A 24024-nucleotide genomic window follows, 5' to 3' on the forward strand; every position below is an offset into this window, starting at 1 on the left:
GCTCAGACCTGCTGCTTTATCGTCTGACACAATGTTAACCAAGAATACATGTGATGAGCTGCTGAGTGATATTTCCATCCTGATATGCTGTGGGTTGTTGTGTTGTTAGGATGCTGGAAAAAAAAAGAACTGAAATAAAAATGATTCGATAAGGAAATAATAGTTGTGAGTGGTAACATGCAGCACCATGCTGAAGGGTTTTCAGTCATCTCTTTGATTCCAGGTAAACTTTTTACGACAGTACAGGCATAAAAATATGGAAACAATAAAAAAAAAAATGAAAATGTTACATCTCCGAACGAGTTTGGAGAAAATATTTAATGCGGTAAAGATGAAAAAATATAAAGTTTAAAAAGATGTATCACACTGGAATCTAAAGATAAAAACTGCATTGTCAATTTAAATGTGCCTCAATCAAGTTCAAAGATTTTGAGAATGTTATGATACTTGATATATACTCTGAAACGAGGTATATTTATATGATGGCATGATGTCATGTTGATCCCAAAGATTATCAGGAGTCTTAATCTGCGACTTGTTTGTGGGGATATGGGGGTGATCAGAGTTTACTAGATTAAAAAACCCCATGACCTACTTGGAGAAAAATACTCAACATTTGGTAAAAATAAAGATTTTTTTTCTTTAGCATCAAACTGAATTTTTTGGGTCAACAAAAAGGGAATAATGTTGGGTTTAATAACATCCATTCTTTTAACCGAATTCCCAGATATTAGTGTGTTGAACAAAGCTGCAAAGCTGTGTAACTATGATGGAAACAGCCGAAGACATCTCGATGAGATATGAAAACCTGTCTGTCAATAACTGAGGATTATCGAGGTCCGTGGAACACCTTCATCTGCAGAGCCCCGTCTAATCTGGAGCGGGATATAACAAGCTCCCGACTCCTCCTCACTGTCAGCCTCTGCGGACGCGGCGCGGCAGAAGTTTGCGTCTCTGCGCGGGTGAAGAAGCGATGGCCGCGTTTTTGGACTCTGAGTTCCCTCTGATCAGGCAGAAGCAGCAGAAGGAGCTGGTGGATCCGAAGATGCTGTTTGGAGATCAGGAGGCCTGCAGAGGTGAGAGGAGATGATGCTTGCAGTTTGCTGACCGCAGTTAGATTACTGCAACAAAACCGTCATCTGCAGGTGAAAATAGTTTCTAATTGGAAAAAGAAAAATACAAGAAATATTTTTACTACTACTACTACTACTACTAATAATAATAATAATAATAATAATAATGGTTGGATGTGGCTCAGTGTGAAGGAGTAGTTGATTCTATGGTTCCAACTAATAATTATTTTAATAATTGATCATTCTGACAATGAAATGATTAAACAAATGGCTCATTCTGGAGATTATTCATTTAACCACTTATGCTTATTTTGTACAGTTAAAAAATACCCTAAAAATGTAAATTACTTTTTGACATAAAAAATATAAAGATTTTATTGCATAAGTTGCAATTACATTGCTTTCCTTCAGTGTGCACTTGGTCGTTTGAAGCAAAATCATGTCAAGTTCATTTCTACAAGTTTATTTTAGCAATAATTGAGTTCAATTATGATACTGTATTATAAGAATATAATACAGTAACCAATCACAAAACAAGAAGCAAACATTACACTTTGTCAAATGTCATCATCAGGAATAATTATTATCAAATATATAAATGTTTTTAATCAAAGGCAACACTGCATGTGGTTTTTAACCTTGATTTAAAGGAACTCAGCGTTTCAGCTGTTTTGGAGGTTTTTGGAAGTTTGGTCATAAAAAGGATGAATATGCAACTTAAAAAAAACGTCAAATGTCAGCATGTGAAAAGCTCAGTCATTTCTGCTTGATTTAACATCAATATATTGTAGGGAATAATTATTTTTTGACAGATCTGAGTGGAACATATTTACAAAGAAAGAAGCTTTTTATAAAATGTGTAGTTTGTACAGTTTTAGCTTAACTGCTCTGATTTCAGTGTTTTATTCAGTCATTAGCCTTTTTTGAGTCTGTATATTCCAGTAAATAATTAATTGATTACTACCTTAGTTGACTGTTATTTCAATAATTGATTCATCACAATTAATCAGATTAATTGTTTCAGTCCTAGTTGCTTCTAGGCATTTAGCCACAAGTTTTCTGCTGATGTATCGATGTATGAATGTGTGCAACATAGAGTTTTAATGAATAGAAAAGCACCAAATAAATTCAGTCTATTTACGATTATTACTGTTCTTGGCATTTGGTGGTTTCCATCTTAAATAATAAATAAATAAATAAATTTAAATATCATAACATAAACATAAATTCTACTTGTACAGACTTTGAGTTATGTGTCCTAAATCTTTCCTCCACCAAAACAGTTCTCCATTTATTCCCTTTTTTTTCTAACACATGTTGTAAATATTGTAGTGTAATTATTTTCCTCAGTTTTCTGTGTGATTTGTTGCTCTAAGATGGTCGGAGTGAGAGCACTGCGTCCTCTCAGGAGCCGGACAGATGCCCGGCTTTGATGGAGGGCCAGAGGAAGAGGAAGAGGACCATATTTAGCCGAGCCCAGCTGTCTGAGCTGGAGCAGGCCTTCGCTGTGACTCCGTACCCGGACATCACCCTCAGGGAGAGGCTGGCTGCACACACACACCTGCCAGAGAGCAAGATACAGGTGGGATTCAGTCTCCAACTTTAACAAATCAGAATCTGAGTTCCCTCAGTGAGGAGCTAAAACGCTCATTACTCTCTAAAAAGTGCGTTTGGGTTGTAATTCGTGTTATGGATTTACTTACATGAATCCCACTTGATTCTTTTAGTTTTGTGAGGACAACTTACAATTAAATTCAATACTGTTCGTATCCTACGTCTAACGTCATGACACAAGCTCCACCAGATCCTACACCGACCAGGGTGGTGCAGGGGCAGAGCACAACTCTCATATGGCGATTTTAGTTCTCGATGCGGCTGCTGCTCCTGCCCTGATTACCTCAGCTGCATGTCTTCCCTCTCTTTCATTACCCAATTTCCTGTCTAACTACTCGCAAATAAAGGCTGGCTGAGCCAAAATAACCCTATAAAAATATCCTTTGTTAGTTTACTAAATGATTTGAGTAAGACTGACTTAAATTTGTCAAGTTAAACCAACTTAAATTAAGTTGGATAAACCTAATTGAATTACTTTACCAATTAAAGCAATTCAATTAAGTTGGTTCAACTATTTTCTTATTTCAGTGTATTTCTATTCAGTTATAGTTTATCTGTGTATAGTTATGTGAATAAAATAGGAAGCATTTTCAATAAAACTTATATAAAATGGAGTTAATATTTTTCTATTTTTTACCAACTAAAATGCTAATTGGTGACGATATATATATGTATATATATTTATATATACATAAATATATATATATCGTCACCAATATTAAATGGTGAAAAAACTTCAGTTGACCCCATCAAGGTGTTTCATTTTTTTCACCAATTAATATCAAATATCATCTTGAGTTACTTTAATACAAACTACCCACATTTATATTCAACCGTAGAAAAGCCCATCAAGTCCAATTTAAAGTTACGTTAACCCGATGATCAGCCTCTTTTTCTCCCTACCAGGTCTGGTTTCAGAACAGAAGAGCCAGAAGTATCAAAACAGGCAGACCCACCAAGTCCGACGGGGGAGGACGGGGTTTCCTGGAGCCCCCTGCTGGACATGGGGCCTCCGCTTACCCACCAGCCACAACCAGCCTGGCGGATATATTCAGGCAGGATCAGAGCCACTCCTGTGAGGAGGTGCCTGCGCTTTACTCAGACTGGATCCAGATTTACAGCAACCAGGCGTCGTCCACGCCTCCTCCGTGTCCGTCCCTTCCTCAGCAGCCTCCCCCGAAGCTGCTCCAGAGCTGCTCCAAAGCGCCCGACGGCCACCGCTGGGAGGAAGAGCAGCAGCTGGGCTCGAGATTCAGCAGCTTCATTACTGGCTCATTTCCGCAGCCAATCAGCAGGCAGAGTCATCACCATCCCTCCACGCGCTCCTATCAGGCGTTTACGAACTTCAAACCTCAGAGCCTGGCTCCGCCTCTGACCCATCAGCACATGTATGGAGGCAATGCTGGAGCTGGAGGACACAGCTCAGTGGACCAGGTTGTCCCTTCACACCCTCAACCAATGTACTGGGAGGTCACTCAAGGTCAAGGTCACCGCCATCATCATCATCATCATCATCCGCAAATAGGACCTCAGACTTCCATGGGATACATCTCAGATCTGATCTACAATGCCGCCATTGTGACTAATTTTCTTGAGTTCTGATGACCAATGAACATATTTGGATCCATTGCTGTCCAGTTTAGTAAATGATTAATCGTTAACTGAAGTATACAGATTTAAAAAGGGCAATTTTGCTGAAAGAGCAACGCAGGTATTAAGCCAAAACTGTACAAAAAATATACATTTTTGCATTAAAAAAACCCTACCTTTGTCTGTGAATACCCTAAACTCCTAGAGTGGCACAGCTTCACCAGGTTCAAATTCTAAAAAAATCCATCTGGTACCTAATTATTAGATCAGTTCTACACTGTAATGATGCTAAGTTAAGCAGAAATATTTTTCAGATGCAGATGATGATTGCTACAAAAGATCAAACATGCACTAAATGAAAATACTTATTTTATTGCATTTTAGGCAATAAAATGTTTAATTTCTTATTTGAAAAAGGAATAGATTCATGTTTTTTTACATCTTTCTATATATTTCTAAAATTGTTTATAAAAGACTTCAGTGGTTAAGAGAATTTTTTTATCTGATTAATCGATTAAAAGTCAAAGAAACGGACAGAATAGTTAGTTACTAAATTAACAGTTACAGTCCTACCTCCAAGTTTTTTTTGTTCCTATCCTTCTTGCCTGCTGATTTTATACCAGATAGTTAAGTAGTACTGCTGTTGTTGTCTGTCAGTTTAGTCGTACTGTTTTGTAATCAATATTTTTAAAAAATTAGGACATTATTTGACACCTCCATTGTAATAATGTTTGTCTGAAGCTAAGTATTTTTGGATTTACACGTAGTAATTTATTAAACAAGGTTTGAGCCTTACTGAACTTTTTTGACTCCAGAATTCATGCGCATAGCACGGATGAGCTATATTTCACATCAGACCAAGTCAACCACAGTATGGTTATTTTGTTTGTGACAAAATAAATCCCACCTTTATTAAATCGGGTTTGAGTTAGTTCGCTAACTGGCTAACTAACAGGTTAACAATTTTTTTGGGTTAACTGTTTGGCTAACTGTTTGGTTATTATTTGACGAACTAGCCAGCTAGCTAACCTGCTAGGTAGCTAACTCTAACTGACTCCAGTTTTATTTTTGGAAAGCCGAGTCTTATAGAGTCAGTGAATAATTTAATGTAAAATCTGTCTGGCAACATAAAGTAAAGTATAAGATGTCAAAAGCAACACCTCATGTTCAAATCTGATCACAGTCTTGCAGCACACCAGTGTTTTTGTTTTCAGCTACCAATTGAAAAAAGTTGGATAGAATTTTTTGACCATTGCATTAAATTAGATTGGATTAGAAGAGATTTATTTCAAACATGTCAGAAAACACAAAACATCTTTAATCCTTTTTGTCAAAACTTAATGAATTTTGTGCCAACAGCCCAACATCATAAGAAAAACAAATAGGTACATTTGACATGTGGTTTATACACTTATATTATTTGAGTAGCATTATTCTGGTTAAATGTTAATGTCCTATTGGTGTAGCTGATAAATCTGTAACTGCTTAACCTGCTTTAAGCTCAGTAATATAATAGTACATAGTAAAATGCAAAATGCATAATGGCTTAAATAATGTAATGAAAATATGAAGATTTTTAAACTATTTTCAGCTGATAAAAAAAGGCCTTCAACCAAAACTAATTTACACAATAACTCGACTGTTTTATTTCATATACTGCTGAACATCAATAAAAATGCCAGATTAATTAAATGGCAGATTTTACTTTATGAAAAAAAATAAATAAATCTCAGTCATCCACAATATACAGGAACTTAAAAAAAAATTAGGTAAACTAATCCAAAAAATACATTAGTTTAGGAATCTTTTGTTGTACATCTTTGCTAGTCTTTAAATGTGGAGGTGGGCTGATTAAAAGCATCAGAAAGCAGCAAACAAACATAAATCTATTCTAAATATTTTTAAATTTAGAAAATATAAAACCATTTGATCCACCTTCAAGTGAACCTTAAGCGAAGTTTTGTCCTCCCAGATGCAGGCTTGTGTTTTCCTGCATGACATGTTTAACTGCTGTGACCCATGAGTATTATCCTTCCACAGTAATACCGATTAAAATGATTACTTGGGGGTAAGATACGATGACAGGAATAATTATTTTCCTATATCAAAATATTTTCGATAACTCTTTGTATTCTAAGAATCAGGGGGTTTAGATGGACAAGAGGAAATGAAAAAGAAAAAAGAAAAATAAGAACTAAATTAAAGCCAGAGCTCAAGGTCTATCAGCTTACAGGCCGAGTAATTTGGCATGGATTTAAGTTTTGAAATATTACATGAGAGGGGTATAATACTGAGGCAAACATGACAGACAGGAGAGCTGGACACGGATCGCTCTATATCATAATCATCTTTAATACCAAATAATCTTTCAATAAACCTTTAATCCGGGTGTCAAATCTCAGATCTTAGGAGGATACTTTATTGTATTCCAGATGTGGTTACATCTTTTAATCCATCCACTGATATATCAGGACTTGACAAGAGTGGTGTGGTTTACAAAAACATGAATTCATATCTGGAGAACAGATCAGGAAAAAACTGATCAGATTTTAAATTAGATGTGTGTTGTTGATCATCGAGGTATCAGAGTCTGATATTGCAGCTAGTTAATGATTTGTTTTTGTTGCTTTTTTGTCTAGGCTGATTCCCAAACATCAACCTGAATTAAAGAAAATAAAATACTTTACATCTGTTTTCAACTTTTTCTGCAGGTGTAAACTTCTAGTTTTATTGAGTCTTAATGAAAAAAATGTATTAGATATGATTGCATTTGAAAACAACCAAACAAAAACATCAACAGGATAGAAAAACAAAAAGATTGGAATAACAAACAAGTGAAGAATGTAAGTAACATGTTAAAACTTACAATCATGTTTGACTGGAGAAAGTTCAACAAATGTATTTAAAATAAATAGAATTAATAAAAAACAAAAATCTAAACATCTGTATGTAGTTGTTTTTTTTTACAGTTGCTATGGTTCCCCTAGTTCTCCCTCCATGGTCCGGACCAGGACATAGAGCTCAGCCAGTCCAACTACAGATGCAGCAATAACAGCTGATATCACCCTCTGAAACAAACACAAGGGATAATTAACAGAAGCCTGTGAGGGACAAATTTAACTCAATAAAAAAGTGCATTACTAAATGAAGTGTCTAGTAAATATGGCTGAAATGTTTTGTTAAACCGAGGAAGTTTTTAGCATGAAGGTTGAGCCTGACTGAGCTATTCACATGTAAATATTTCACAATATGTCAAAGCAAAAGGTTTACTTTTTCACATGTTGATGCAAGAAGTATTTCTTAAGCTCCAGATGAATCTTTTGGAACAAATGATGAGGCTTACACTAAATGAATGCTATGTTTTTACATTTTAAGCAATTTTGCATTTTCTTATTTAAAAAAGGAATTGAAACCTAGAGAAACTCCTTCTAGTTTACAAATCTAGAACATAGAAAGTACCATCTACTTTATAGATCTAACATCCATCCATCCATCCATTTTCTTGCACCCTTTTTCCCTCAGTGGGGTCGGGAGGGGTGCTGGTGCCCATCTCCAGCCAACGTTTCGGGCGAGAGGCGGGGTACACCCTGGACAGGTCGCCAGTCTGTCACAGGGCAACACAGAGACACACAGGACACACAACCACGCACACTCACACCTAGGGACAATTTGGAGAGGCCAATTAACCTGACAGTCATGTTTTTGGACTGTGGGAGGAAACCGGAGTACCCGGAGAAAACCCACGCAGGGAGAACATGCAAACTCCATGCAGAAAGACCGGGGCCGGGAATCGAACCCAGAACCTTCTTGCTGCAAGGCAACAGCTCTACCAACTGCGCCACTGTGCAGATCTAACATAGAGAACCAAAATCTAGTTTTTATCAGAACAAGAATCCAGAGAAACCCCCACTAGTTTATTCTTATTAAACATGGGGAACCAATATGTAGTTTTATACTTTTACCTGTTTGTCTTTCTTTTGGTTTGTTTCATTTGTTTTTTCTTCTTATTCGTGCAAAGCACTTTGAACTGCCTTGCTGCTGAAAATGTTCTAAATAAATAAAATTACCTTGAAAAAACTGTTTATGTGTATAGTTCAACATGCACACCGCAATTTCCAGAATGTTCTTTTTTTTGTTGTTAAAAATTATTTCAATCTACACTGTTATTAAAAAACAAGGCAATAGCTGGAATAGATTAGAATTCATGTATGACTGAATGTTCCCTTACCGTTGCGGTTTCAGTAAATAAATACTGGCTTCCCATGTAGGAGCAAGCAAAAGCAGCAACTAAAGTCACCAGGAAGTTGAAAACAGTCACCACCACTGCTTTTACTGAGCGCACTGAGAAGAAAAGGGAATAAAACCAGTTCAAGTCACACAGTTTAAAGCCTGTTGCCAACATGAGCAAGAAAGAAGGCATCACACACTGACCTTGCTGACCAAAATCTGCAAGTGTGCCATTTCGGTTCATTTCCTAACAATAAAAACAGAAATATTTTTGATAAGAACATGGATGCAGGTTTAGTTCAGCATTGTGTTTTCTCATCCATACAGTTTTAACATGCACCTGAGTGTTGACATTACGCGTCATCCTGTTGTATTCCTCATTAGCCAGTTTCGCTTTGATCTTCTCAAGACGTGCCACTAACTCAGGATTCTGAAACAAGAACCAAAAGTTAAGACTTTAAATTCATTAAGACAATAATGATACCATTTTTTTTTAAATTAGGGTCTTTGTGCTTTAATTGACATCTTGATTTGGCCTTATCTTATTGCCATATTTGATACAGTTGATTATAATAAACTCAACGATAGTCTAGAAAAGTAGTTAGGATTTATTGGTGCTCTGGTGAAATAGTTTTATTTTATTTGGCAGACTGAAGCTACTTTGTTTGTGCCAACTGTAAATATGAGCAAACAAAGATCAAATATGGAACTCCTCAGGGCTTTGTTCTTGGTGACTCTAAAACCAATGTTGTGGTTAACAATATTCACCCCCCAATGTTAGTGATTTACAAAATAAAAAAAATCGGTATTGGCAAGTTAGGCTTAATGAACCTCCTGCAGCTACGCCACAAGGGAGTATTTTGTCATTTTATTTGTTTATGTCGTTGGTTCTTAGATGTTAAATGTATGCAACACATAAGTCTATATTTTAATGCAACTTATTTCAATATAATTATTTTTTTCTGTACTTATAATCACTGCACTGAGACGTGCATGGCCTTACCTTTGAAAGGGAGGTGCTAAAATGTTATTGGTTAACGATGTGGAATATGAGCTGCATTGTTAGCCACTGCTACATCTTCCATCAATGTGTGGTCTTGAAGCCATAACATAAAAAATACTGAATGATATTCCAACAAATGTTAATTATGTAGTGTTGGCCAGGAGTGGTTAATGTTATGTAGAGTAATGCTCTTACTCTGGGAGGCTTCACGACTTCAGGCAGGTGCAGTGAGCTGTCTTCCAGTAATTGATGAAGATAGAAAGGATGGCCTTAGAAGACACAATAAAGAGTTACTTTATGTGCACGAAAGGATGTAATATTATTACTGAGCACCACAGTCGTGTTTCCGTTCACCTTTATCCTGAAGGTGTTTCTTCAGCTTCCTTGCTGTGCTGAAAGGCAGGACTGTTGGCTTTGGTTTTTCCAGGATCTCCATCAGTTCTTCTTTAAGTCCTTCCGGCAGGGATGAGTCCGGGGATCCCAGCAACTCCGTCACCCGACATCTGAATTTGTCTCCAACAACAAATGAAGATGCCATAATGTCGATGAAGCTAATAAAGACTAAGAAGACTGTCGCTAAACGACACAGCTGTGTAAATCCTCAGTCCTGCTCTGAATTACGCACAAAGTGCCTGGAAACGCGCAGTTTGTATTAATAATTGAGGTCATACAATGTTGGCTTTTAACGAATACTAGGAGCTCGATGTTATAAAAATATACGCGGCCATGTTTGTCTTGTGACATATGTTGCGTTCCATTTACCTCGGAAGTCTGAACTCCAACCTGGGTTTGACGTCAGTTAAAGTGGAATTTCAACATAACATTTACAGCACCAATTACAAATCCAGTTTAAAGTTGTGGATGCTACATATAACATTGATTTTAGACGCACTCTTACATGCGGGCTTTGTACAGTAATCGTGTTTCCACCATGTCTTACTGCTGATACGAGAAGCGGCCATATTAAAACGTGATGTCTGTCTTACAAGTCCTAACTGGGAATAGCAGGAGGTACTTATCCGTGGGAAATCTGACGGCGTTCGAGATGATTTTTCCCAATGGAAAGTCGGAATTTTCAAGTTCCGAGTACAACTGGAACGCAGCAACACTCAGACCCACGTGACAAGTTTTTTTTTTCTTTAATATATTTTAAATATTGAACCTTATTGGGTTTTGGAAATCAACCTTTTTGCTATGTGTTGGCAATAATGTCAGAAATACAATTTTTATCACCACGAATTTTGTTCGTTACGTTACACGTTAACATTGTTGGTGTATTCATGGTTCGCTCGTTTACCGGAAACTCCTTTCTGACAAGTTTGTGCATAATTACGTAAATTCATACAATCCAGCCAGTTTTTCTTCAGCATATCAACATGAACAATTTACAACTGCACCAATCAGCAATAATAATAAAAATATATGGAATGCAGAGTTTAGCGGCCAGAATCTCGTTTCTGCCACTTTACGAACGTTCCGTGAAGGTAGCATCCCGGTTTGTGTTTGCGTACGATCGCCCAGGCAGAAAGGAAAGATGGCCGCCTGTGCACTACGTAGAGGGTTGCTTAGTGGTGTCAGCAAATACAGCAGAAAACACTCCCATAGAATACTGAGTGTCACTGACATTAACAGCAGCTTTGAGGTGTACAAGCCACGGTTACAATGCCGAGCCTGCGGGTTGCTCGGCGGTGTTCAACAAAAGAGGTTTATGTCGTCACGGTAAGAGACACAGCGTCCTTATGTCAAGCTAACACACATACACACGAGAGGCTGTAGCTAGGTCCATCATGCTTACTTATCTGGCCCCGGAAAATCAAAGCTTTGGTCATTCTCTCAGAGCAGACTTCTGGATATTATGTACGCTAGGTGTGCTATAAGGGATTATATTATGTGTTAGAAAACTAGAAATCTGCTGATCGTCTAGTTCATGCTAGCTAGCCAAGAAGCCAGCATGGGTTGAGCAACAACTGCCTGATCCAAACTCCTCCAGCCTGCTCAGTCAAATCATTGAATGCTGGATAACATGAACCACACATATTTTATGAAATCATGTTTTATAGAAAAGTTGTGAGTTGAATGCAGTCTGGAAGTAAAAAGCTGCAGATGCACTCTGCTAAACCTCATTGTTAAGCGGAGTCCGGATTGCAAATCCACTGCTGTTTTCCTACCAGAAAACAACAAAACACGTTTAATATGATTATAATAATTCACTATTACACTTGTGCAAACTTTCAGTCAACTTTCCACAGTGTTGTTGTTGCATATTTACTTTGAAAACATTCAGTTAATTGTTTCTCTGTTTAACTTTGGCAAGCACACCGTTTTCCACATTGAGACAATGTCGTCAGTGGCCACTTGATTAGCTTAGCCTCTAAGAAGCTTTTCTGGATCCTTAATAACATCCTAAATCTATTTAGGCCAATTAATTGAAAGAAAACCGTTATACATATGTAAATAATGCCTTTTGTATTTTGATGATGTTTGCTTTTGTACAGGCAAGTTTATTTTTAAACACGTTAGCAATTATGTATTTTAAAAACAAACAAAGTAGCCACCATAATTGCTACCTTGTCGAGATTAATTTAAATCTCTGCTTCCCTTATAATCTATTTTATAGTAAATTATGACTAGCCAATGTGTCCATCATGACTTCACAAATATCAGCGAAATGCCTGGTAATGTTTGCCAGTATTTTAACTTGTTGAGACTTGTGCATTCTGGCAAAACGCAGAACTTTGAGCGATCGTTCACTACTGGAAAGATAAACAGCCGACTTAAATACCCCTGAAACATCAAATATAGCTAGTCGCCAGGCACTACCTTGTTATTAACGCAACTCAAGTTGTTTTTGGGATGTTATTTAGGATAAAAAAATGTCTGATAACATTAAATGCTTGTGAGGAATGCACAGACGTTTTCTTCACTACACCAGCACAAGGAAACTAAAAGATTGTACCCTATAAAACACCTGATGGCTCTCTGGAAACGTTTGTGTTCATACACAACATTATGTGTGTGCAAAACCTGTTAAAAAAATGAATGAATGTACTGCAAAGCACTGTAGTACCATTGCAGACTTTTTTTGTTTTAATCAAATGCAGAAACATCAGTTTGCAGTGGAACATTTAAAGTATTTTTCTATAATCAACTAATTGTGAACTGTAAGGAACTCATCTATGCTGAGAACGTCACTCTGTTTTTTTTTTGGTTTTTTTTTTGGTAATCTGGACTATAATCCATCATGTGTCACGAATCGAGCCAATTTAATCGGATCAGGGTGTGATTTAATATCATGTTTTGAAAACAAAGTTTGGGATACAAAATAGTGAATGGATTAAATGCTGAAATGGCCATCATCAGACACAGTCGGCTCCAGAAACAATAAAGCAAAAGTGTTTTAAGTTCATTCACATTCAGGCCCGAATGGGAGTCGGTGCTTTTCTTGGTCAAACGTTTGTCTATGAGATGCTGCAAGTAAAAAAATTGAAATTAATGTATCTAAATGAAACCCCTTAGCACTTTTATTTTTTTAGTTTTCTTTTCATCAGTGATGAAGTCTGAGAAGACGTTAGTGATTTGCAGGAGAGATGCATCAAACTGTTGCCTCTCTGAGTTGTGTAATTAAACCACAGATATTTAACACAGACCTGCTTTGTTATGAGACATGTTGAAGTCTGCTTGCCTGTGCAAAAATTCTCAAGATCAGATTTCAGTTTGCGGTTTCCCTACAAAAAGGGAATATTTTGCACTGAAGAGATTTTAGAAAGAGAGGTAAAGGAAATGTTGAGCTGTAGAAATGGAGATTGACGTTCTTGACCCTGTTCATGTTATTTTAAAACAAAATTGCCTTTAAAAGTTTGAAAAATGTTGCTTGTTTACGTAAAAGCTGCTCCACAGCGGGAACTGTGCTGGTATCAGCTACAGCCAGTGTTTTAACTTGAACTTTCATCTTGTGTGTTTGTGTTGTTTTGACCAGAGAACACAGGAAGCTGTCCTAACAAACCATGACCCAGCACATTTTTGTGTCTTTTGCCTCTCTTAATCCGGTCATGTGATCCAGGCTTTCAAACTATTAATAGAAACGTTTGCACACTCATTTTGACTTTGACCGTTTTGCTACCTGAACAGGTTTTGATGGGCTTGGCGCTGCTTCTGGGAGCTCAGGGCTGCAGTTGTGACTTGTTAGTTTAAGGAAGTTGGTGTTTTTCCCTCCCAGAGAAGTGGGAGTCGGTGTAGCCAGAAACGATTCTTGGGTCGAACGAAGAAGGATCCTGTTAACCTTAAACATCACCAGTAGATGTGGGTGGGCTTGAGCCCCCTCTGATTCTGCAATAGCAACAGTTGTCCAGTTTTTACCCTTTACTGCTGTCATATTTTTGTTAGCTTAGAAGGTGAATTAATGGGGGTTAGTGTATTGGCATTTATTTAAAAGATGGGATGTGTTTCAGTGCATCAGTTCTTTCCAGCGCATTTTGCATCGGTTATTGGATCTGTAAAATTTTGCTAAACCTTAAGCTTTCTTATAATAAACCATTGTTTCTTGTTTAAAAGTTCACAGCTTTGCTAGACTCTTCATTGGTTATTGTTTACATGCAGTAAATAGCAGTTGGTGTTTAGTTTTGCACGTCACTAAAAGGTTTAGCCGCTGACCTTTAGCCTAGAGATACTTAAATATAGCAACAGGATGTTTGTGGCTCTCAGGGCTGAGACTGTGTTCAACAAACACATTAAAACACATTTTATGACATTACAACCACAAACTTTATTGTATTATATGTGGGCTAAGTTTTCAAAACGTCTAACATCAACGTGTGGAAAGCTCAGTCCGTTCTGCTGGACTTAAAATCGATGCAGTGTTGATTATTTTTGGATTAACAGATGAAAAATTGTATGTCAAATGTGCTTGGAGGATTTTTTAAAACTGAATTTGAAACAAAAGCTGTGCTACTTTAGGAGATCTAGGTTGAACATATTTACAGACAAAAAGGTTTTTTTAATCTGAATTGCAAAATTAAATTTTTTGTACAGCGTTGGTTTAATTACTGCTCTGAATATGTTGTTCTTGGCTTTTTTTGAGACCATATACTCCTGTTAACAATTTATTACTGGATTAATTACTTTAATAATTCATTCATTAAAATTGATTCAATTAATTGTTTAAGACCTTCCACCTACCCAGAAAAAATAGTTTGTTTGAAATTTCCTTTTTTTGTTGTACTCCTCTCTAATATCTCAAAACAGTAATACATATTGTAACATATTTTCAGGCAGTATTTCATGTCAGTGCTTTCATTTGAGATTAAAATCCTTGGTTTGGACCTTGGCTCGTTTTTATAACCATATTTCTCACAGCGAAATCCAGTTACCCTGTGGTGATTGTTTTTGCAATAGTCAAAAGCCAAAACCTGAAACCAACTTACCGTGCGATATTAAATCCTCTGGTCCACATATCCCAATCATTAATCCGCCCCTTCATCTCTGCTGTGAAGATTAGCTTTCACAAGTGTGAGTGTTATTCACTCAAAGTGACCAGCTGTTGTCGTCATCATCGCCGGTCGAGCGTTGTGTGTTGAAGATGGACACTCTGGTGTTTCTGTCAGGGCTGGAGTTGGGATGGATTGGGCCTTTTTTCTTTACGGATCAGTGGTTGTCTTTACCACACCTTGTGCTTTGTGATTAATACCGACTGACTCGTAGCTGCGTGTTTGTGTGCGTAACTGTGTTGCCTGTATTTTGGCAGGAACAGGCCTGAAGGAAAGATTTTGGAGCCTGTCGGTGTGTTTGAAGCAGTGAAGCAGCATGGGAAATACGAAACGGGACAGGTAAGGCTTTCTGATGATCCTGCAGCAGAGCACGCCGTAGCTTGACATGGCGGCCGTTAGCACCTGGATTTACAGCATTAAATAGTTCAAACTTGTGCACACATGAATCTATGTTTAAAGTGCAACGGTGCTTTTAAAAGTTAGTTAAGTAAAGATGGTACCAGTAATGAAGATCTCTTCTTTACATTCAAATTTTTTTTTCATATAAATAAATCTCAGTGTTGTTTTTGCATGTGTAATTCCATCTAATCTGTGCTGTGTCTCAGGGATTGATCTATTTTCTCTTTCCTTGTTGTTGTTGTCTTCTCAGCTTTTTCTCCACAGTGTGTTTGGCTACAGAGGCATCGTCTTGTTTCCGTGGCACGCCCGCCTCTATGACCGGGACATCACCCCTCCGGTGTCCGACAGGTAACCCCGCATCTCTGACTTGCTCTTAAAGTTTAGTGGCTTTGTTGGAGAAGTTTTTGAAATAAAATGTCCTCCCGCAGCAAACCCGAGCCGCCCGGAGCCCACGGCTCTAAGGAGGTGAAGGGGAAGACTCACACCTACTACCAGGTCCTCATTGACACCAGGGATTGCCCTCACATAGTAAGTAGCAGCCTCTTTGTTCAGCCTGAAGCTGCTGCTGTTTGTTTTCAAGTAGAACTTTGCTTATTGAATGTCCAAACAAAAAATGTCAGATTGTTCTGGGTAAAGACACCAAGCATTGTTTGGTCATTTCTCTAAGACAATTACAATATCGTCAAGGAAAATTGGTTCTTTTAGTTTATTTAAATAAATATTCTTTGTTGATCCACATTTGAATGAAGATCCAGAGGTATTTCTTTCAGAGCTTGCGCAAAATAAGCTAACAGAACGGATCTTGCTTCAGGTTAAAACACTAAGGACTTCCTCCACATGCATTCAGTGCATCGTTAAAATATTAACACATAATGTAAATTAGCTGCAACTATACATAAGAACATTAATAAAACTGGTGCCTTTCTAACTGCTGCTTAACTGCAGAATCTTGTTGATGAGTTTACAGCTAGAAGTCAGTTAAAAAAGATACTGTTTTATACATTTTAATAGAGATTCAGTGAGTAACCTCAAATTAATAACCATCATTTAAATGCTTTTTATTATTGTTCTGAAAGCCACATTAGACGAGTCAGAGCTTCATCTTTGTAGCTGTGACACGTTGCTGTTGTGCGTTAGATTTAATGTTGTTGTGCGAATTTGTTCTGTGTTCGACAGTCTCAGAGGTCTCAGACTGAGGCTGTGACATTTCTGGCCAACCATGACGACAGCAGAGCCTTGTACGCCATCCCAGGTAACCAGCGATACTGACGCTCATGGATCTGACTTGCATATTTCTAATATAATGTTTTAATCAGGATTGAAAAGGGTAGGATTTGTTTTTCTATGCATAAACTGTTTGATTGTCTCTTCATCAAAACAACAAAATTATTTAAGCGCCATGTAAATACTGTCCTTTTGACATAATTTTCTTTCATTTTGCCCACTTGCACATTTCATTTAATATTTGTAGATGTTTTATTTTGGTTTTGACTTGCTGAATATTAATAAAAAATTTAATTACTTAAAAAAGTCAAACCATTTTACTCCCTGTTTCGTCTGTATATGAGGTAAAGTTAAACTTAGATTGGGTCTAGTCAACAAAAATAAAGATACTAAAGTTCATAAAATTCTTCAAATGATAAATATTTAATCTTATTTGACCAGAAGTTACAGATTTTGAAACAAAAGTGGTCTAAATAAGTTCTGATGATACAAAAAAAAAGCAGTGAGGTAGCCGATTAACTTTGCAAATCAAAGGCCAAAATTAGCAATGTGCTGTTTTTCATTTTTTTCAGGAAATTAGTATCAAGACTGATATTGAAGCAGTTTTAAAGGCTAAAAGTTAAATTGTCCCAGAAATTATTGCGATAAGCGATAATATTGTTGTTTTGTGACCATTTTCAAGCAATAGAATGGTAATGACATAATAATGGAAGAACACATTCTTAAAGATAAATAAACTTTAAATTCTAACTAATCTAAAATTTAACGCTGGAACTGGAAGACATGCTAAATATCCAAAATAAATAAACAAAAACACAGAGGGAAAAAAATCAATTATGAGTCTCTGTAAACAAAATTATCCTTCAAAAAAAGGTATAATTGAGACCAAAACTCCAGACTGAAGAATTTTGTCATCCAGTTTTTGGTAGAAAGAGAAAATTATAAATTACGCTGATACAAAAATATTGAGCTCGCTTTAATCTACCATGCAATTAATTGATTTATTGTTTATTGTGTGAGGCACAATAATATTTAGAAATTTGAGTCTGGAAAATCAGATTCGTCATAAAAACTCTTCTTATATTCTGAGTTTTCATTGCCGGAGTTGAATAACAAACGAGAGATGGTATTTCTAGGAAAGTGAAGGGGAGTTGGACTGAATCTGTGATTTGATTTAAATTACTTACATGTTTAAATGGAGCTCTGAAGTTCAGGCTTCATACTGTTGTGTGTAGCTGTCATGTGACCGTGTGTGTTTGTTCGTTCCTCCTCCAGGCCTGGACTATGTGAGCCATGAAGACATCCTGCCTTATAACTCAGCAGAGCAGGTCCCAATCCAGCATGAACTGTTTGAGCGCTTCCTCATGTACAACCCGGCAAAATGTAAACACTCACCGTCTTCTTCTGCTTTCAGCGTCAGACTTCTCTCACGTTCACATTGAATGCTAAATCACTGCCACAGCTTTGAGTTGAATCAGAACAGGGAAGCAGATGTGAAGGTGTTTCCTCTTAGACCTTCCACACTTGCTCATCATACATTTGATAAAAATAAATAAACAACTGACTAATGTAGTTAAGTAAAGATGTAATAACAAATGCAGGTTTTTAGCAGTTTTTCCAGATTTGTTTAATGGAATGATTGCACTATGAAGAATGACTCCAAAACAACCAGTAATATTTTTAGGTGTTTGTTTTTGTCATTAGGTTGAAAATTATGTGCTTCTTCAGAATCATCTTTTAAATTTTTGGTTTTGATATTAGACATCAAGTGTAAATATAGAAACTTTAGTGTAAAAAAAAAAAAATACATTTTATATTTTCTACAAATATTCAAATAAAATGTGTCCACCGACTTTACTGCATAAAATGTGCATCTGTTTTTATTTTAAAAGCTAAAATAAGAAATAAAATGATGGTTCTTTAAGCGTGACAGCACATTTTCTACAGTAGATGTTTATCAAAAATTATAAGCAGAATTTATTTCAAAAGATCGTGTAACATTTGACTGAAGGCAAAATGGCTCTTTTTGTAGATTCCTGCTCTAGAAAACCGATGGCCGCCTCCATGTTCGTTTTAGTGATTTAGAATCTATGCATGTAGGTGTTATAAACTAAAATACATTTCATTAGGTTAATGGTAAATTTGTGCTTTTGTCGTTGTTTTCACACCTCAGCTCCCCCATTTACACCCAGAGACACCCTGAAGGCCTGGCAGGAGAAGAACCACCCCTGGTTGGAGCTGTCCGACGTCCACAGGGAGACCACAGAGAACATCAGGGTCACCGTTATCCCCTTCTACATGGGAATGAGGGTGGGTTCATCTGCTCAGAGTTCCTCAGTATGTCAGTCTCACCAAGGTGCTGCGATCGCAACTATTAAAACAAACTCACCGTTCACTAATCTTACAATTTTCATCGTGACTTCTCTGCTAGTCTGACTGTAATGTTTTCTGTATTTCCTTCTTTTCTGACCAACTCGACTGAATTTTGACCAATCCTCATATCCTGCTTCTAATTTAACTTCCTGTTTCACGTCTCCTGAAACCGAACCTGCAAGTTGAAAACATGTAACATTTACTTTTTCCCCCTTTCTTTTGGCAAACTCTGTTTCATTTTGGACCTTATCAAGATTACGAATGTTTTAAAAGAGCTGGTTGTCCCAGAAAGTATTAATAAAACCCATCAGCAGACTCTTAATATATTAATAAAAAGCTGTTTCTGCTTTCAGTGAGTAATTAAAGTTAAATAATACTTCACATTTTTTCACACTGATGTAGTTTTGCAGTGCATAGATGCTTTGACTGCTTTGATTAATTTGATGAAATAATATTAAAACACAACTCTTACCTTTAAGGATCTATTTATGGGACTTTCTAGAGTCTAGGGACACGTAAAAAGCTATTTTGGGCCAGATTTGGCCCTCAGGCCTTCAGTTTGAAACGTTCAGTTCATTTTCTTTGCACTTTAACTCCTCCTCAGGACTTGAGTTTATTTGTATTAAAGCATCAATTTCAAAAAGGTACCTGAAAACGGTACTTACACATTAAATATTAACTTTGTTTACTTTGGCAAAAAATGTTCAACTTTGCCCACAACGTTTTGAAAACGGTGCCACAACATCAGTAACTTTATGCCTTAGCAATCACAAAGAAACATGGCAACATGCAGGAGGAACTGACCTTTTGTCTTCTTTCCACTGAAAATCTGATGAATTGCTTTTCTGGTTCTCAGGAGGCCCAGAACTCCCACGTGTACTGGGTGAGTAACATGCAGTGTTGGAAACGACGGCAGCTTCAAGCAAACAGTTTGAACATGTGTTGCCTTCCTGCAGTGGCGCTACTGCATCCGCCTGGAGAATCTGGGCAGCGAGGTGGTTCAGCTGAGAGAGCGGCACTGGAGGATCTTCAGCCTGTCGGGAACCCTGGAGACGGTCCGGGGCCGAGGCGTCGTAGGCAGGGTGAGTGTCAGAACAGCATGCTTTTATTTTGAAGGGGTAGGTGTGTCTGACCTAGAGGTCTCTTTAAAAGCAAAACAGTGTCCGAATAAACAGAAAAGCAACAATTACGGCATTCCTACTGCTGATTACCAATAAGAAACCACATTGGTAATGCAGGTATAAAAATGTTATGACATTTATTCATATTGATTCTGATAATAAGCTGACACAAAACTATAAAATAAACGCTCATTACATTTTGTTTCCTACTACGTCTCATGCAGAATATTATACACAGACCATTTTATGGCGTAATACTGATTTGTCCTGTGAATTTTGTGTCCCTTTGTTTTTTTGTGCCTTCTTAGGACAAATGATGAAATTTAGCTATTGTGCTAATTTCTACATGTTTTTTTTTTTTTTTTTACATTGCCTTAAAATGTGGTAATGTTGATTAATGTGCTCTGTTCTAATCAAATAGTTAAATTAAAACAAGTATAAGTTGATATTAGCTATAATATTAACTCTGTTGTTTCTGCTCTGACAGCCTTTTAATGAACAGGAAGCTCATATCCTGCAATCTGAAGTTTAAAAACAGCCCTACCTCCATACAGCTACACCTCAAAAAATTTGAAGATTTTGAATTTACTTATTTCAGAAGGTGAAACTTGTATATGGATTCATCACATAGTGAAATATTTCAAGACTTTGTTTCTTGTAATTTTGATGATTAAAATGGGTTTAAATCAAGTAGGAGCGTTCAGTTTAGACCCAGAGGTTAACCTGTTAACTGCTACCACTTTTATTTTCTTCAAGATCAGAATAAAAAAATTATTTAACGTCAGTTGTTTTTTTGTTTTTTTTTTATTCTGAACCTCTTGTTGTACAGCTGTTACTTAACATGGATAAAAAAAAAAGTGTGTGTGTGTGCGTGCGTGCGGGCGTGCGTGTGTGTGTGTGTCTTCATTGTTTCCTGTTTACAGTGTTTCTGTGTTTGTGCTTACAGGAGCCTGTGTTATCTAAAGAGCAGCCAGCCTTCCAGTACAGCAGCCATGTGTCTCTACAAGCTCCCAGTGGTCATATGTGGTGAGAACGATGCTCTACACGCTGCATATGCAGTCCCAGCAGTCAGAAGTTTACATACACATTCATTGTCCTGTTTGTTTTCAAGTTTCGCCCATCCGACCAAAACGAACACACTCGGATAAAAGGAAATGAAGTTTGGCCACTAGAACTAGTTTTAAAAGCTGAGTCCATCCCACAAAAACCATCTTATTTAGATGATCTCTACTGGTTTTGATGGGTGGATTGGTCATATGTCCAACCAGAATGATGCCAACAGCTTGTTGATGACAGGTTGAGTTACAACTTGGTAAAGGACATTTATCCAAACATCAGAAGGGATGTTTATGTATTTGAGCAGTTTGTGTTGTTTTTCTGCTGTGTGGGTTGGAAGAAATATAAACTTTTTTAAACAGTTTACCTGTTTAAAAAGTTACTGCCCCGCAGTCAGAGGCTGTAGTCCTTGCTGTGGTTTGATCTCCGGTCTCAGGCCTTTTGCTGCATGTATTCCTGTTCTCCTGTCTCTCTACCTACAGGAAATATAGAGGTTCAATTAAGGCCCCTAGTGTCAAAACATGTATTTATTGTCTTAACATTGTGTTTTGTTGTACAGTATATTAAACATGTTTAGTTAGAAGGTAAAAATAAAAGGCCATAGTTATTTATTTAAACCTATTTTGTTTATACAAGCCATCTAGTTCAATCAATCGAGTTTATTTGTATAGCACATTTCAACAGTTGGCTTTACATCGTAAAAACACAAAAATACAATCATAGAAGAGAGTCAACAATAGAAACATAACGTTTTGTCGGGTGGCATTGTTACACATCAGAATATTTATCAATGTTACATTTATTATAATGTTTCAAAAGCAGATGTGTTTTAAGTCTGGATCTAAAGGAACTCAGTGTTTCAGCTGTTTTGCAGTTTTCAGGAAATTTATTCCAGATTTGTGGAGCATAGAGGCTGAATGCTGCTTCTATGCAGATCCAACGTCTCATTTTCAAGAGATTCATGTTTTGATTAAACAAAATTACAAACACAGGAATATAAAAAAATCAACTAGACCCAATTAAATAGGCTAGTAAAATATGAGATCAAATCAAGAGTAATGTAGCATTCATGTAATTGGCAATAATTGCTACCCTGTGTCTGACCAGAATTATAGATTGTCTGTAAATATGTTATAAAAAAGAATGTTTAGATTCTGTAGCCATTCACTCCTGTTGTTTTTCTCCAGGGGAACGTTTCGTATTGAGAGAACCGACGGCTCCCACTTCGACGTCAGGATTCCCCCCTTCTCTCTGGAGAGCAACAAAGACGACAAAGCGCCCCCTGCTGGCTACACATTCTAACTGGCACTGGCTGGCCACCACGCCAGTTCCCAGCTGGGTCATCTCTGCAGTTGCCCTTCCTCTGTGGCCCTGCCTCAGCATTCAGTCAATTTCAGTCACAAAGAGACTTTAGGAGTGTCGACATAATCCAAACTCCGGCCGTCAGGCTGCACCCAGCAGCTGTGTGGGATCGATTAAGTGACAGAGTGGAAACTCACTCTGCTGTTCTGTGCATTCTTGAGACACGGACACTTGGGTCAAACGTAGAATTACTGCAGATTTGGTTCTGACGGGCAATTACTGAAACACTGACCCGACTATTTGTAAGTGGGAGGATTTCCTGCTGAGCTTCTGGTTTGAGAAAACGGAGGGGGACTCAAATTGAACCAGTAAGTTATTTCTTATTTGCCAGCTGAAAACTGTTCATCCCTCTGTTTTCATCTGTTTTGGGTTATAACATTTATTTTACCTGGACCCTTTTCTTCTCCTCATGCTTTATAAGCATCAGACTACCTGGTTCGGAGTCGTGCAAGAGTGACACAACAGTGAAGCACAGTGGACATCACTACTTCCTACTAAACAAGCATAAAAATAATGAAATGCAATCCTGTCACAGTAACTTCTAGTAATTGAACTCAAAGTACATATTTAATATTTTCTAGTAACTTTCACACAGTTGGAATGCAACTACCAACAGGGTTTGTGTTGCATAGCCATGCTATTTCCTTTAAAAACATTAATTATATTCCTGATTGTTTTGATTTTCATTAGTTTATATTGGAGTTAAAATGTGGCTTCAAGTTTCTAATAACAGCCATTAGATGAATTGTATTGCATCTGTTGTTGCTGCCTTTGCGTGCCTTTGGAAGGTCCTCTCTGTTTTTAGTTTCCCCAGGAATCCTGGTGAGGTTTCTGCTCACAGCTATTTTGTTCTCTCCTTCTTGTTTGTCTAACTTTAGACACACAACAGAAGAAATATTTAGCTGTAATACGTTGTGCAAATTTGAATCGGGCTGATCTAAACACTTACCTGTTGGAAGGTGGTTATTATCATTAAATTAGAAAAATGAAGATGTCCACTGTGGTTTAGTGTTATCGAGCTCTAGTATTGTCCACTGAGTGCGTTGATGGCCAAATGTAACCCCCCTCCTGCTCAAGGCCAGGATTTATACTCTTGGAATAACAGAAATCGCGCCACAAAAACGAGAGAAGCAGCATCAGAGGGGGACAGGTTTGAACTTTTGTGTTTTAAGAGACGCGCCTACCATTTTATGGATGTCGTTGGCTGTTTTTAACTTTGAGAGGGAACGAGAGATGAGCCTAAACACTTCCCCCTTAACGTGAAGATAGAAGCTAACTTTGCTGCTTTAGTGAGCGATTTGAAGCAACTCTGACGTTTGAAATACTGTAAATAGAGATGTAATTAAAAGTAAAGGAAATAAACCTTTTCAAAAATGTCTGGATCTGTAGTGAGTTTTTGTTTTCTGTGATTAGGTTTCTGCTCATGTAGAAAATAAGGATACAATGTAAATTCTTTTCAGTTTAAAGGATAAAAACAAATGACTTGTAAATGTTGAACT

General features: G+C 37.2%; 4 protein-coding genes across 5 annotated transcripts in view; 2 read left to right on the plus strand and 2 right to left on the minus strand.

The window, feature by feature from the left end:
• LOC103474876 (uncharacterized) overlaps positions 1–24024 on the minus strand; it is a 264378-nt gene that overhangs the window by 143590 nt on the left and 96764 nt on the right. The window lies entirely within an intron of this gene.
• Positions 93–5675, plus strand: sebox (SEBOX homeobox). Its single transcript, XM_081614774.1, has 3 exons — positions 93–1088; positions 2450–2655; positions 3594–5675. The coding sequence occupies exons 1-3, from the start codon at positions 974–976 to the stop codon at positions 4287–4289; spliced, it is 1017 nt and encodes a 338-aa protein (XP_081470900.1). The 5' UTR covers positions 93–973; the 3' UTR covers positions 4290–5675.
• Positions 6609–10284, minus strand: vma12 (vacuolar ATPase assembly factor VMA12). Its single transcript, XM_008426150.3, has 6 exons — positions 9862–10284; positions 9703–9776; positions 8845–8934; positions 8709–8751; positions 8506–8618; positions 6609–7345 (listed from the first exon to the last, which is right to left on the minus strand). The coding sequence occupies exons 1-6, from the start codon at positions 10043–10045 to the stop codon at positions 7250–7252; spliced, it is 600 nt and encodes a 199-aa protein (XP_008424372.1). The 5' UTR covers positions 10046–10284; the 3' UTR covers positions 6609–7249.
• Positions 11015–23901, plus strand: poldip2 (polymerase (DNA-directed), delta interacting protein 2). 2 transcript variants are annotated; one of them, XM_008426149.3, is made up of 11 exons: positions 11015–11226; positions 15248–15329; positions 15640–15737; positions 15818–15917; positions 16566–16641; positions 17889–17996; positions 18787–18923; positions 19843–19869; positions 19943–20068; positions 21054–21133; positions 22351–23901. In XM_008426149.3, exons 1-11 carry the CDS (start codon positions 11042–11044, stop codon positions 22463–22465), a joined length of 1134 nt encoding a protein of 377 aa, XP_008424371.1. In that variant the 5' UTR covers positions 11015–11041; the 3' UTR covers positions 22466–23901. The 2 variants fall into 2 exon arrangements, with proteins under 2 accessions (XP_008424371.1, XP_008424370.1); XM_008426148.3 differs by having other exon boundaries at positions 15254–15329.

This window comes from Poecilia reticulata, chromosome 13 (assembly GCF_904066995.2).
Source record: "Poecilia reticulata chromosome 13, P_reticulata-male-v2, whole genome shotgun sequence".
Lineage (NCBI taxonomy): Eukaryota > Metazoa > Chordata > Actinopteri > Cyprinodontiformes > Poeciliidae > Poecilia > Poecilia reticulata.